The sequence below is a fragment of the Mastomys coucha genome, unplaced genomic scaffold (genome assembly GCF_008632895.1).
Source record: "Mastomys coucha isolate ucsf_1 unplaced genomic scaffold, UCSF_Mcou_1 pScaffold15, whole genome shotgun sequence".
NCBI classification, from domain to species: domain Eukaryota; kingdom Metazoa; phylum Chordata; class Mammalia; order Rodentia; family Muridae; genus Mastomys; species Mastomys coucha.
In genome coordinates this window covers 101,948,754-101,960,424 of record NW_022196897.1, presented here as the reverse complement: position 1 = coordinate 101,960,424, position 11,671 = coordinate 101,948,754, and the positions used below count along the sequence as shown (strand labels likewise).

The 11,671-nt window shown below is 42.8% G+C and overlaps 1 protein-coding gene across 5 annotated transcripts in view; it reads right to left on the bottom strand.

Moving 5' to 3' along the window:
- Nucleotides 1–4,664: 4,664 nt before the first annotated feature.
- Nucleotides 4,665–11,671, bottom strand: part of Tmco5a (transmembrane and coiled-coil domains 5A) — a 16,370-nt gene continuing 9,363 nt past the window's right edge. For 4 of the 5 annotated variants that reach the window (XM_031371421.1, XM_031371425.1, XM_031371423.1 and 1 more), the window contains 6 exons: nucleotides 11,311–11,367; nucleotides 10,812–10,871; nucleotides 10,086–10,150; nucleotides 9,058–9,115; nucleotides 7,125–7,165; nucleotides 4,665–5,057 (listed from right to left, as the gene is read on the bottom strand). In XM_031371421.1, coding sequence (XP_031227281.1) covers nucleotides 4,859–5,057; nucleotides 7,125–7,165; nucleotides 9,058–9,115; nucleotides 10,086–10,150; nucleotides 10,812–10,871; nucleotides 11,311–11,367 — 480 coding nt within the window. In that variant the 3' untranslated portion in view covers nucleotides 4,665–4,858. The remainder of the gene's footprint in view (nucleotides 5,058–7,124; nucleotides 7,166–9,057; nucleotides 9,116–10,085; nucleotides 10,151–10,811; nucleotides 10,872–11,310; nucleotides 11,368–11,671) is intronic. The other variant, XM_031371422.1, reaches the window with a different exon arrangement.

Genomic DNA, 11,671 nt, shown 5'->3' with positions numbered 1-11,671 from the left:
GTAGGTACTTTGTTGCTTGTACTCTTGATGATCTAGCCTATGGACCACACTCTGAAGAGTGGAACAAGTGAGAGCTGGAGATTTCCATGTGTCGGGGAACAGTGCCCTCTACTGTCCATGAAGCATATGTGCACTGTGGTCAAATCGAGGGCCTCCCTGCAGCAATAGCCCGCCAGGCTGCCCAGTTGTCTGCTGTGATGGAGACACCATTTGGAAAGGCAGTGTGTCAGCTACCAGCTGCAGCAGCTCTCTCCTCATACTGTAGGTAGCCTCTGATTTTCTTCTATGCTGCATCCGAGCCCTGCCTCAACTTCACAGCAAGCATCCAGGAGATGAGGTTTGTTCTGCCCTTTACCAGAGGAATATTAAAAGTTGTGATGCTGTTCACTTTAACTTCAGAACGCCTCTGCTTCTTAGGATCACAACGCTAAAATTTCAAGTCACTTAAGGGATGTTGTAGCTGTAGTCAGAACAGCAGCAGCTCATCTCCTAATGTTTATACTGGTGAGGAAATCTGGCTCTCCTCTATTTATTATTATTATTATATTATTATTATTATTATTATTATTATTATTATTATTATTACTACTACTACTACTACTACTACTACTACTACTACTACCACTACTACTACTAAATGGGCTCCTTTGCCTCTGATATGAGGCGCTATCTATGCTTCTTAATCTTCAGCTGCTGTGTTCTAACCTCAAACACCACCCTCAATGCTCATCTTTATATCAAACAATGGCCGAGACAATTCTACAGATGCCAAGCTGGGGCTGTGGACTTGAGTCCTCTTCAGTCGCTCTGAGCCATTTTTTCAGCATTATCCCACTTAGCCCCAGCAGAGAAAATAGTGATAAAAACCGTCTGTGAAAAGGAAAAAAAATTCTTAAAATTTTCTTTACATAAGTGATTCTGAAATTACAATGTGTACTTTTCCATTTCTGATTCTGAGTTTCAAATATATGAGGTTATGAGGTTAGAGGGTGTCAGTTGATGTCTCTGACCCAGGCAGAATGCTTGTATTGGGGTTCTTTTATATTGTCTTTCTCTATGCCGTGAAGGGAATCCATAATATACCACTGACTGCTCAGTGGGAGCCAACTACCAGGCTCAGGAAAAAGGAATAATGTGGTATGTACGTAATGCAGGCCTGAGTCGGGAGCCTCCAGGACTCAACCTTGTGTTGGGTCTTACCATTTAGGATATACAGGATTAGGATACAACCCAAAGTTGTACAGAGTCTAACAGTTTCACACAATTTAACAGGTTAAGTCGCCACCGTCATTTGAGACAGGATCGGTAGCTGGCTAGCCTGAAACTTACTGACCTCACAGAGATCAGCCTACATTTGCCACATGCATTTGGTTTAGTCAGTGCCATTGAAAATATTAGCCCAAGACTTGTGGTTGGGTGTGTGCGCGCGTGTGTGTGCGTGTGTGTGAAGAGCCCAGAAGCTGATGTTAGCATTGCTTTCCCTTCTACTCTACCATCTTGAGACAAAGGCTCTCATTGAACCTGGAGCTCCCAGTTTCCACCAGATTGGCCCCGAAGCCTCTGGGATCTGCCTGCCTCTCTTTGCTCAGCCTTGGGGTTACAGGGGTGTTACACACATGCTATGCTAAAATTTGATCTCTCGGGCCCTTGTGCTTATACAGCAGGAATTTTACTACTGACCCATCTCCTCAGCTTTACATTTAAAAAAAAAGTTATTTTTTAACATTTTATAATTAAAAATTAATTTAAAATTTTAACATTTTATTATGTTATTATTCATTGAGAATATCATTTCATACAGTATATTTTGATCATAGCTACTCCCCAAGCTCCTTTATACCCCCTTCTACTCTCACTTCCTTTCCCAACTTTGAGTTTTCTTTACCCTCCACTGCCCTGTGGAGCCCAGTGACTCCTGTTTTTAATCCTTCCTCAAAGGTGTCACTGACAGTGGCAGCTTATATATCAGCAACTAGCGCACTGGTTCTCCACCTTCTCAGCGCTGTGACTCTTCATGTTGTGGTGACCCCCCCCCCCAGCCATAAAAAATATTTTTGTTGTTACTTCATAACTGTAATTTTCTATTTTTATAAAGTGTCATGCAAATATCTGATATACAACCCAGTGAAAGGGTTGTTTGATCCACAAAGGGTTCTTGGCCGGTAGGTTGAGGATGGCTGGTCTACCTTAACCCACAGATCTGATGTCACCACTGGTTGCACACATCATGGGGAATTACTTCCTGCTTTCTGTCACAGGACCCGACATGACTGCATGTGTATGTTTCTTTTCCTCTTCTCAAGGTCAGATGCTATACCTCCCTTGTTTTTGTATCTCCAACCTTGGCTTAACAAAAGGTCTCTCTTTTTGTTTCTTTTTCCTCCTTCAGACAAGAGCAATAGGAACTCAGGAATTGAGATAACTCTTGGGGACTTTAGATTTGTAGAGGTGTTGCCTAAACAGCCCAGCGAGCAGTAGTTTAGGAGCTAAATTTGTGTCTGACTAGAGAAATAAGTGGTTTCAAACTGCCTTTTATTTGACTGAATTGTCTCTAGGGGTTGGCATTTGGGAGGAGTGTGGGAAAGTGACTGCAGGACGGGTGAGTACCTTGGATGCTTGCTTAGGTGACTTTTCTAGACCCTTTGGGTTCCAAGGGCACTAAAAGGAAGACAACTTGACGAAGGAGAGAGGGCAATCTCCAGAGAATAGGCCGACTTCAGTCACCAAAAGTTTTCCTGATAGATCAAAGGTAGAATCCATCTTAATTCTAAAGTCCTGACTTTGGTGCTAAGGATTTGGATGGCAGGAGGGGAGTGCCTCGAGTGCAGCACTGAGACCCTGAGCAGGCTGCCGCCTTGTCTGTGCAGGGCCCTGAGGGATGGACTCACGTGCCTTTGTAGAGCGTGCTAGTGAACGGAGTCTTAAGCAGCTTCTAAGTTTCCTAGAACAGGCCTGCCTGATTTCTCTCTTGGCTCATCTATCAGTAGCATTGCTTTCTATTAGCCAGCATGTCTTCCTTTAATAGATGATCCCTGTACCTTGTGTGAGCTCACTTCTCAACAGTGACATCGTGTGGTTTCAAGGAACAATAGCAGTGGACTGAGCTAGCTCACTTTCTTACCATGAACGTCAGAGCTGTCAGGAATTCTGACAGTAGGGAGGAGGGAGCACTTCAGGCGGGGGGTGGGGGTGGGGGTGGGGGCAGGGTGGTGGGGTGGCAGGGTGGGGTGGGATGGCATGAGTGGTCTGGGTCTGAACATATCCTGTAATAAGACACTTAGGTGCTTTGGCAGTTTTGGAAAAATAAAGACTGCGACCATATGTGGACTGCTCTGAGCTTCAAAAGTGGTTTATAGCAGTTGTGTGCAGTTTAGAGTTCTTGCTTATCGAAGCTCTAGAGACCTGATTAATGATAGCAATCTTATCCAGATCTGTAGGAATTCTCAGTATCTCAGTCTACGATCTTGAGGGCTTATAAATTTTGTTTGTGGGAAGGCAGACAGGCCTCCAGCTTTCGAGGTTTAATTGCTAGAGTTGAATGATTAAGGGGATGTCTGCCTTGCTTGTCAAGCATTCCTCTCCCCGTCTCTGCAAACACAGACTCTGTTTTTGGTGGGAAACACACTGTGTGCATTCTAGCTGGGCTGGTCCCTTGATTATTTTTCCTGTGTGTGTGTGTGTGTGTGTGTGTGTGTGTGTGTGTGTGTGTGTGAAGGACAGTGAAGGAAATCCAATGTTCTGCTTTATTAATCTCTTATTTCCTTCAGGCCACTTCGAATCTGAAGCCTGCTCTTTTGGCTGAGCTGCTTGGCCAGTAAAGATTTGCCTGTCTTCCCTCTTTAGCATTGCGCTTACAGGCATGGCTGACTTTTATTTTACATGAGGGCTGGAGATTTGAACTCAGGTCCTTATTCTTCCACAGAAAAATGCTCTTATCCTTTGAGCCAATTCCTTGTTCCTCTTCTTTTCCTTCTTTGCCTTCCCCATTCCCTACCAAGGAATTAGACACACGCCTCAGGCTTGACCAGCTGGAAAGTCTGTCCTGTTGGCCACAGGGATTGTAAGATAGGGTTAAATGGTCTACATCACATGGGCTAGTCTGTGTTCTCAGGGATCTGCTATTAGAGCTATTGGCAAAGACTGTTTCATTCTGCTGAGATTGCTAATCGGGAAGGATTGAACTTATGGTGGTGACAGTCATCTTGAACTAAAAGGGGGATGACCAAGGAGAAAGAAGTGGAAATGGAACCTTGATGACATTTTGAGGCTTCTTCTAGCCTATTATAATATCATATCATATTCATAAATCTTGGTTGATTATTATTATTATTATTATTATTATATTAATAATTATTATTGTTTTGGAGGGAAGATCTTTCCATATTGCCTCTTCTGGTCTTGAGCTCATGATTTTTCTGCCTTAGTCTCCTGGGTATCTGATGTGACATGTACGTGACACTATGGGCCAGCCTGTTAATGGATACACACAGCAGGTCAGTTGACACTACTTTTGATTTTCATGTAAGTTCTGCTATAAGAAGGGGATCTTGTAGCATTGATGGAACTCCCTGGTCAGTTCTAACTTTACAAAGTGTGTATAGAATTCCCAGCTTGACCAGGTTTGCTCTCCACTATGTACCATTCACTGTACCCATCCATGCAGAGACTTTTTGACAGAGTTCTTTACTGGGCAAGATTAATCTTGGAACAGTGACATGGAGACGGATGATCACCGAGTAGGCCAACCTCAAGGGGAAAACTGAGGGATACCCCTTCCCTCCACAGATTTTGCCACCTCCCATTTGGGAGCCTGCATCCCACCTGCCTGCCTTCCACTGCCCTCAGATATGGCTTGTGGTCAGTGGGGTAGCATGTCCTCTGTCTCAAGTGTGAGAGATGGAAAGAGGAAACACTGCAGCTTCCACAAGACGTCCCTGCTCAGTATCTTGGGCAGTGCATTGACCAGGAGGTCAGGATTTATAAAACTTAAATGGAAGACCAGGTACCCCAGCAATCTGATGAAAAACAGCGTGGAGAACAAGAGGGAGCAAAAGATCCTGCAAGAGAAAGCACAGAAATGATTAATCAGGGGATCCGAAGAAGACTTGGAACAGAACGGAGTCTCAGGCTTGAGCCCTTCTGAAGTCTTCACATTCCAGTCAGCCGTAACTGCTCCTTCCACTCAGTCATGCTTTCCACGAGCCCCTCTTTTATTTCCACTTCCCACAATGGAACTTCATTCAGTCCCTTACTTATTTGTTTTTGGTCAATTATTTTCCAAAGTAGTTAGTTGTATCTACGCATGGACTTCTGTAGGCCCGCATCTCCTCCAATAGGATCTTACCAAATGCTTAAGATTCTGTCAGTCACACAGTTATAGAACAAGAACTCATCTGGCTCCATTTCACATTTCCTTGGTGAATATTGAAGCTGAACATCTGTTCACAGGCTGCTTGGTCTCACGTGTTTCTTTCCTCTTGCCCATTTACCTATTACATGGTTTGTGCTTGACTTACAGGAATTCTTTATATATTGTGGACATAACTCCCTTTCTGTGTGTGTAATGTTCTATACTCTTACGCCTTTATAATGGTTCCCTGGTTCTCAGGTGTCAGAGAACAAAGTTTCTTAATTTTAGTAAGATCTTGTTTGTCAACCTTTTATTTGATTAGAATCAGTGCTGAAGTAAAGCGGGGTGCACATGCCTGTCACCGCAGCACTTGGGAAGCTGAGGCAGGAGGGTCATGAGTAGGAGAGCAACATACTGAACCCTTGTCTCAAAAAGCCAAACAAAAGCCGGTGGTGGTGGCGCATACCTTTAATCTCAGCCCTTGGGAGGCAGAGACAGGCCGATTTCTGAATTTGAGGCCAGCCTGGACTACAGATTGAGTTCCAGGACAGCCAGGGCTAAGTCTCCTTAGAAAGATACTCCTTTTTTTCTATTCAAATGCTGTGCAGGTTTACTAAGTATGTGCAAACTGCTTATTAGTTTCCTTTACTGCATGCACTGGAATGTGGACAGGATGTAATGGTTACTTCTAAGGAATAAAGCGTCGCAGAAATCAGAGTGAGTCCTACTGGACTCTGGTATTACAGATTAGAGGACAGCCTGCAGGCTCTGGGAGCACTCTGCCTGCTGTTTTGGGAGAGTCCTCCATAAGAATATGGGAATGTGTAATACTTCATGTATGTGGTATGTGTGCATGTGGTATTAAAGGATGTTCTCCTTAACCAAATTTCCAGGCAATTGGAATTGACTTTTTAGCACCAATCATTTTAACTGTCCTGATGGAACTCTTTCTAAACCGACTTTAAATATTATTTCTTTATGCCTCTGTAAGAAGATTGTATGGAACATAATTTGACCTTTCCTTGCATGTGGAGGGCCTTCATGAATACTAATTGGTCTTTGCTGTCACAGTGTTTTCCTCAGGACCAATATGTTCCCAGGTGTTCAAATCTTGGATCCCTGTCCATTTAAAGAGGTAAAAGCAGTTGTTACATGCTGGATACTATTAGGGATTTCCTTCCACAGATGTGCTTGCTCTGTGTTGTTATGCCTGCTGGCAGATGGCCCCTCCCCACTTCCTGTCTATCATGGCCACTGGGGGACTCTATGCAGTTAGCTACTTCAAACTGGAAGAGAAAGAGAGGAAAGGTGAGAGTGGCCACGTCTTTTGTGGGAATCAAGATTTCTGTTCTTCAGCGCTGCTAAATGGCTGACCTCAGACACTGGAAAGCTGAGTTTGTCAGTTGCCTTTGGTTCAGAAGTCAGGTCATTAGAGCTGAGATATTCATCCACGACAGTGTCTGCTGGTGTGTGTGTGTGTGTGTGTGTGTGTGTGTGTGTGTGTGTGTGTGTGATTATTCTTATCTAGATTTTTTTTTTTTTTGAGACAGGGTTTCTCTGTGTAGCCCTGGATGTCCTGGAACTCACTCTGTAGATCAGGCTGGCCTCGAACTCAGAAATCCCCTTGCCTCTGCCTCCCAAGTACTGGCATTAAAGTCGTGTGCCACCACTGCCTGGCCCTTGTCTAGATTTTGTTTTCAGACAGAATGGCTAAGTCTGACTCCTGGTTTCTTAGGTTTTCTGGACGTTTACAGGAAAAGAAGATCTTGCTTACCTTTTAATGAACTTCAATGTCCCTTTACTGATGAAACCATCCTGGAAGAAACACCAGTAGTAAATAAACAATTTCTGGAAGCTGCCAGATAACACCAGTGAATCATCAGTGGAATGTTATGTTTATATATAAACCTTACAATTTCTTGACATATGTACAAGCAGATGTATTTTTTAAAGATAAAAGTTGCTTTGTAAAGATGCATTTTCTTTGCTCTCACAGTTGTTTGTGTCTCTGGGTAGGTATGTATACATAGGTTTGGGTGCTCTTGGAGGCCAGAAGAGGGTGCCAGATCCCCTAGAGCTGGAGTTCAAGATGGTTGTGAGCTGAATGACTTGGGTGCTGAGAACTGAACTTGGATCCTCTTGTAACAGGCACTCTTGTAACAGGCACTCTTAGCTGAGCTGTCTGTCCAGACTTGGTGTGCATAGACAGACAGACAGACAGACAGATAGACACATACACACACACACACACACACACACACACACAGAGAGAGAGAGAGAGAGAGAGAGAGAGAGAGAGAGAGAGAGAGAGAGAGAGATAAACTAAGGTAGAGGAAGATAGTTCTTAATAAGGTGATAATATAGCTGGTAAGTGGCCTGTGTACTGGGCCAGAGTCTACACTCCTAGCTCTCTAACCTGCTTATTCACCTTCTCCTTTGCCAACAGTAACTTAACAGCCCACGGGAATCACATAGATGTGACCTAAGCAAGAAGTTTCAGAAGGATTAAAACAATCTCAAAATGAGGCTTTCTGGATTTCTTTTTAATGTATCTCTTCCAAAACGTTCTCTTGTCTATTTTGTTGCCATTATAACAAACATCTTTGTGAAATTAAGAGCAAGAGAAGTTCTGACCACACTTTGAAACCAACAGAACTGGAAATGCATTCCATGGCTGTGGCCTGAGGCAGCTGGAGTGCATGGCAGGTGCTCAGAGCCCAGGCAGCCTTTCCTGCAAGAAGTCACTTGGACATCACTGGCCACTGAACCCTCATAGGACTATAATAGGCTTTAGAAATAAAAATCTAGTTTTCTCAGGTCTTTGCTAAGAAGAAGGAATCCATCGATGGGGCTCTGAGAATTCATGGTGGAACAGGCTAAACTTGGTTCTAGAATGTCAGATTTAGCAAATTTCAGGAGTCATACTTGCTGAGTGGCATGTGTGATGTTGGGGACCAGAATGACTTGTACAGAATATGTGAGCATGGTTCACCAGAAGCAAACATCTGGCTGATCCAAGGACCACAGTTAACATCTGACACTTCCTCTTATGGAAAGAGATGGGCTCTTGTTTCTGAGATTAAAAGAAATATTTATGTTGATGACATGACAACCCTGGTGACTGTAAACCTTGGTTATAGGTCAGTGTAGACAGTGAGACAACCAGAAGGCTGAATGGACTAGTACCTTCTTTACAAAAGTCCTGCCACTTCCGATCTTCGCCTGTGATGACTTCATGATGCTAACTATGGACAGACACTCAAGTGTGGCATAAAGAAGTATGGCTTTTTGTGCTTTAGCTTACAGAACAACTCAAGCTACATCTGAGCAGATACCTGATGCCCTGTGCTATGGAAGATTCAAGACTGTGTTGGGAAGAACAGAAAAGCATTTTGTGATTACAAGGGAGAAAGGGCATTTGCTCTACCTGTCCCTTTATAGTATGCTGTATCAAACAGTGCTCGTTCCATCCTTCATTTGGAATTCTCTTAGGTCTTAGGTTAACTTTTGAGAATCTGTCATTTGTATGGGTGAAAGTTGGAGAGACAACTGCTCCGTTGTTATCTTGTGAATGCTGATGGTGGTAGAGAATGCTTCAGGATCACAGTTGGAAATGTTTGGACAGTTCAGTGAGTAAAGCAGGCATCCACTGGGCTACTTAGAGTTCCTGAAGTGAACTCGTGTAGTGGAAGGAACAGAATTCTTACCTTCTTATTTAGGCTCGTACTCCTTTCTCTCTCAGAATCCATGCTTAAGACTTTTGATCTAGGAGGAAGAGAAACCACAAAAGGTTGGACAAAATATTCAGCTATTCATAATGTGTAGGATGATTATTTAAAAGCTGCACTATTCAACAGCATAGCTATTACATACAACTGTTTAAATATAGTTAAAACAGAAACTCAGCTTCTTGGCTATATTATCCATCTTCCAGGAACTCAGAAGTCAGTCAGCTGTTGATAGTATCTTTCTATTGGATGGCACAGAATGTTCTACTAGACAACACTATTGTAGAACCTTGGTTTGACAGTGAAGTCCTAATATAAAGTCCAGCAAGCATATAAAATGACCTGAGAGTGTCCTTCAGGATCACTTCCATGTCCTAAGGCCTGGCTTCTTTCTACATTGCCATTTGTAAGTGGCCTACTTAGAAGACTATGCAGTTTTGGTTTCTTATTGTTGAACCAAAGTCCCTCCAAATCTCTAATAAGCAGAAACACATATTCAGTAAGACTAGCTCATAAAGAAGGGGAAGTGATGGAGGCGTGGCTCTTTGTTTTGGTTCTGTACTATTTCTATCTGAGAAGGAGAGCACATCTGTTTCCAAGTGTCTCCTCATTTTAAGTTTTAGTGTTCATAGCTCAGTAGAGATCATAGTTCTCAAGTCTCCCCAGGGTGCATTTCATGCCTATATCATGGATGGGATGCCACATATTTAAGAGAAGTAAGGATGGGGACAGTTATGGTTCATCCTGTGAATAGTAAGGAACTTTCCACTTACTAAGTATTTCAGGCACCACCATTTTTTAAAATTCACATTTATGCTCTTATAATGTAGCCATTTGCTAAACCTATGAAGGGAGATGTATTTCTATAGTCTTTTAAGACTCTGATTCTAATCAGATAACAAAAGGAGAGGCTCCTTCAGCTCTGGAGGGGACCTTGGCAGAATTCATACTGACTCAGCCAAGAAGAGGTTAACCACCAAACAGGATGTTCCTTTCTAGATGCTCACACTTCTCTTTCAAGGTATCCAGTCTCTAGTTCTTCTTCTATCCTCTTCAACGCCTCCTGATACTTCTTTGAAGAGAATCAAATGGAGCCTTAGTTACTATTTGGATACTTTATGATATGATATCTTTAAACATGCAAACACTTTTTTTTTAAAAATTAGATATTTTCTTTATTTACATGTGAATTTCTCCTTTCCCAATTTCCCCTCCAAAAAACAAACAAAGGAACAAACAAAAACAACAAAAACAAACCCCTGTTGCCTCCCCCTCTCCATGCCTGCCACCCCACCCTCTCCCACTTATTGGCCTTGGCATTCCCCTACACTGGGGCACAGAATCTTCACAGGGCCGAGGACTTCTCCTCCTATTGATGACCGAATTTCATGCAAACACTTTTCATGAGACTATAGAACAAATGCTTGGTGTTCCCATGACTACATCCTCTCAAACCACCACCTCATCTCTTACTCCTCAGTAGGAGTCAGTTCCCAAGAGTAACTGCTCAGATATACCAACATGCTCATTATTAATTTAAGGACAGTGGTACCTAGATAGTAGTTACAAAGGCTCAGTGGAGACTAGGGTGACATGGGCTGATGACCATACAGTCTTGCCCTAGTACCATTTTGAGATATTTTTTTTCTAGGTAGTATCCCTTGAACAACCTGGGTGCATTTCATCCTGTCCCTTAACAGTCCTTCTGCTGTCCCTTGCCGGAGAAGCTGTACCTTTATGCAGAGAGCTTGATCTTCACAGAGCTGAGACACAAACACATAGTCTTCTGTTATCTGGGAAACCAAAGTTGAGTCTTAAAGCTTTCCCAGCTTATTACTGTAAGAGCAGAAGTCCATATGTTCCACCCCTGTTCCCAGACCCACAGTGTAAACTTTTGCTGTATGTCTACATTCATTTCATTTTTGAGAACAAATAAACCATATATTATGTAGTCCACACAAGAATTACTTAGGGGAATTCGGAAAAGGAACAGATACCAGCATGGGTTAGACACAGATGTTAGGATGTGTCCTGTAAAATGTTGAGCAGAAAAAAAAAATCTAAGGATTGTGATTATTGTCTTTTTTTTTTTGTCTTTAAATCACCAGCTAACCCCAGGATGGTCCTGAGTCTGGAACATAATTGTCTGATGCACGTCAGACTTCTTAGGGATGTATTAGGTTGATGGAAGATTATATTTCCCCTTCTTGGGAAGAACTTTAAAGTTCGCACCTTGCCAAGCTCCTTTTCTTGGTCTGCACAGGAAGACTCCAACTGTTTTAATTTAACCTGTTGAAAGGAAAGGATCACAGCAGATGAAAGTGCACAAGACAGGCACGTCATCTCAGTGCTGAGCTGATAGCTCTTGACACATCGGCTCACAGTCGACCAGGGCCTTATGGCATCTAGAGCTTTGTAGCTGAACAGAACTATGTCCAGCCTTAGTCTGTTACAATTGCCCTGGAATTATGTAGTTCTTAAGCTATTTTTCCAGAAAATTACAGTCTTAAAGAACTTGGCTTTTTCCTTTCCTTTCCTCCCCCTGACCCACAACAAAGTTTCCCCCCCCCTTTGGTTTTTTTTTTTTTTTTTT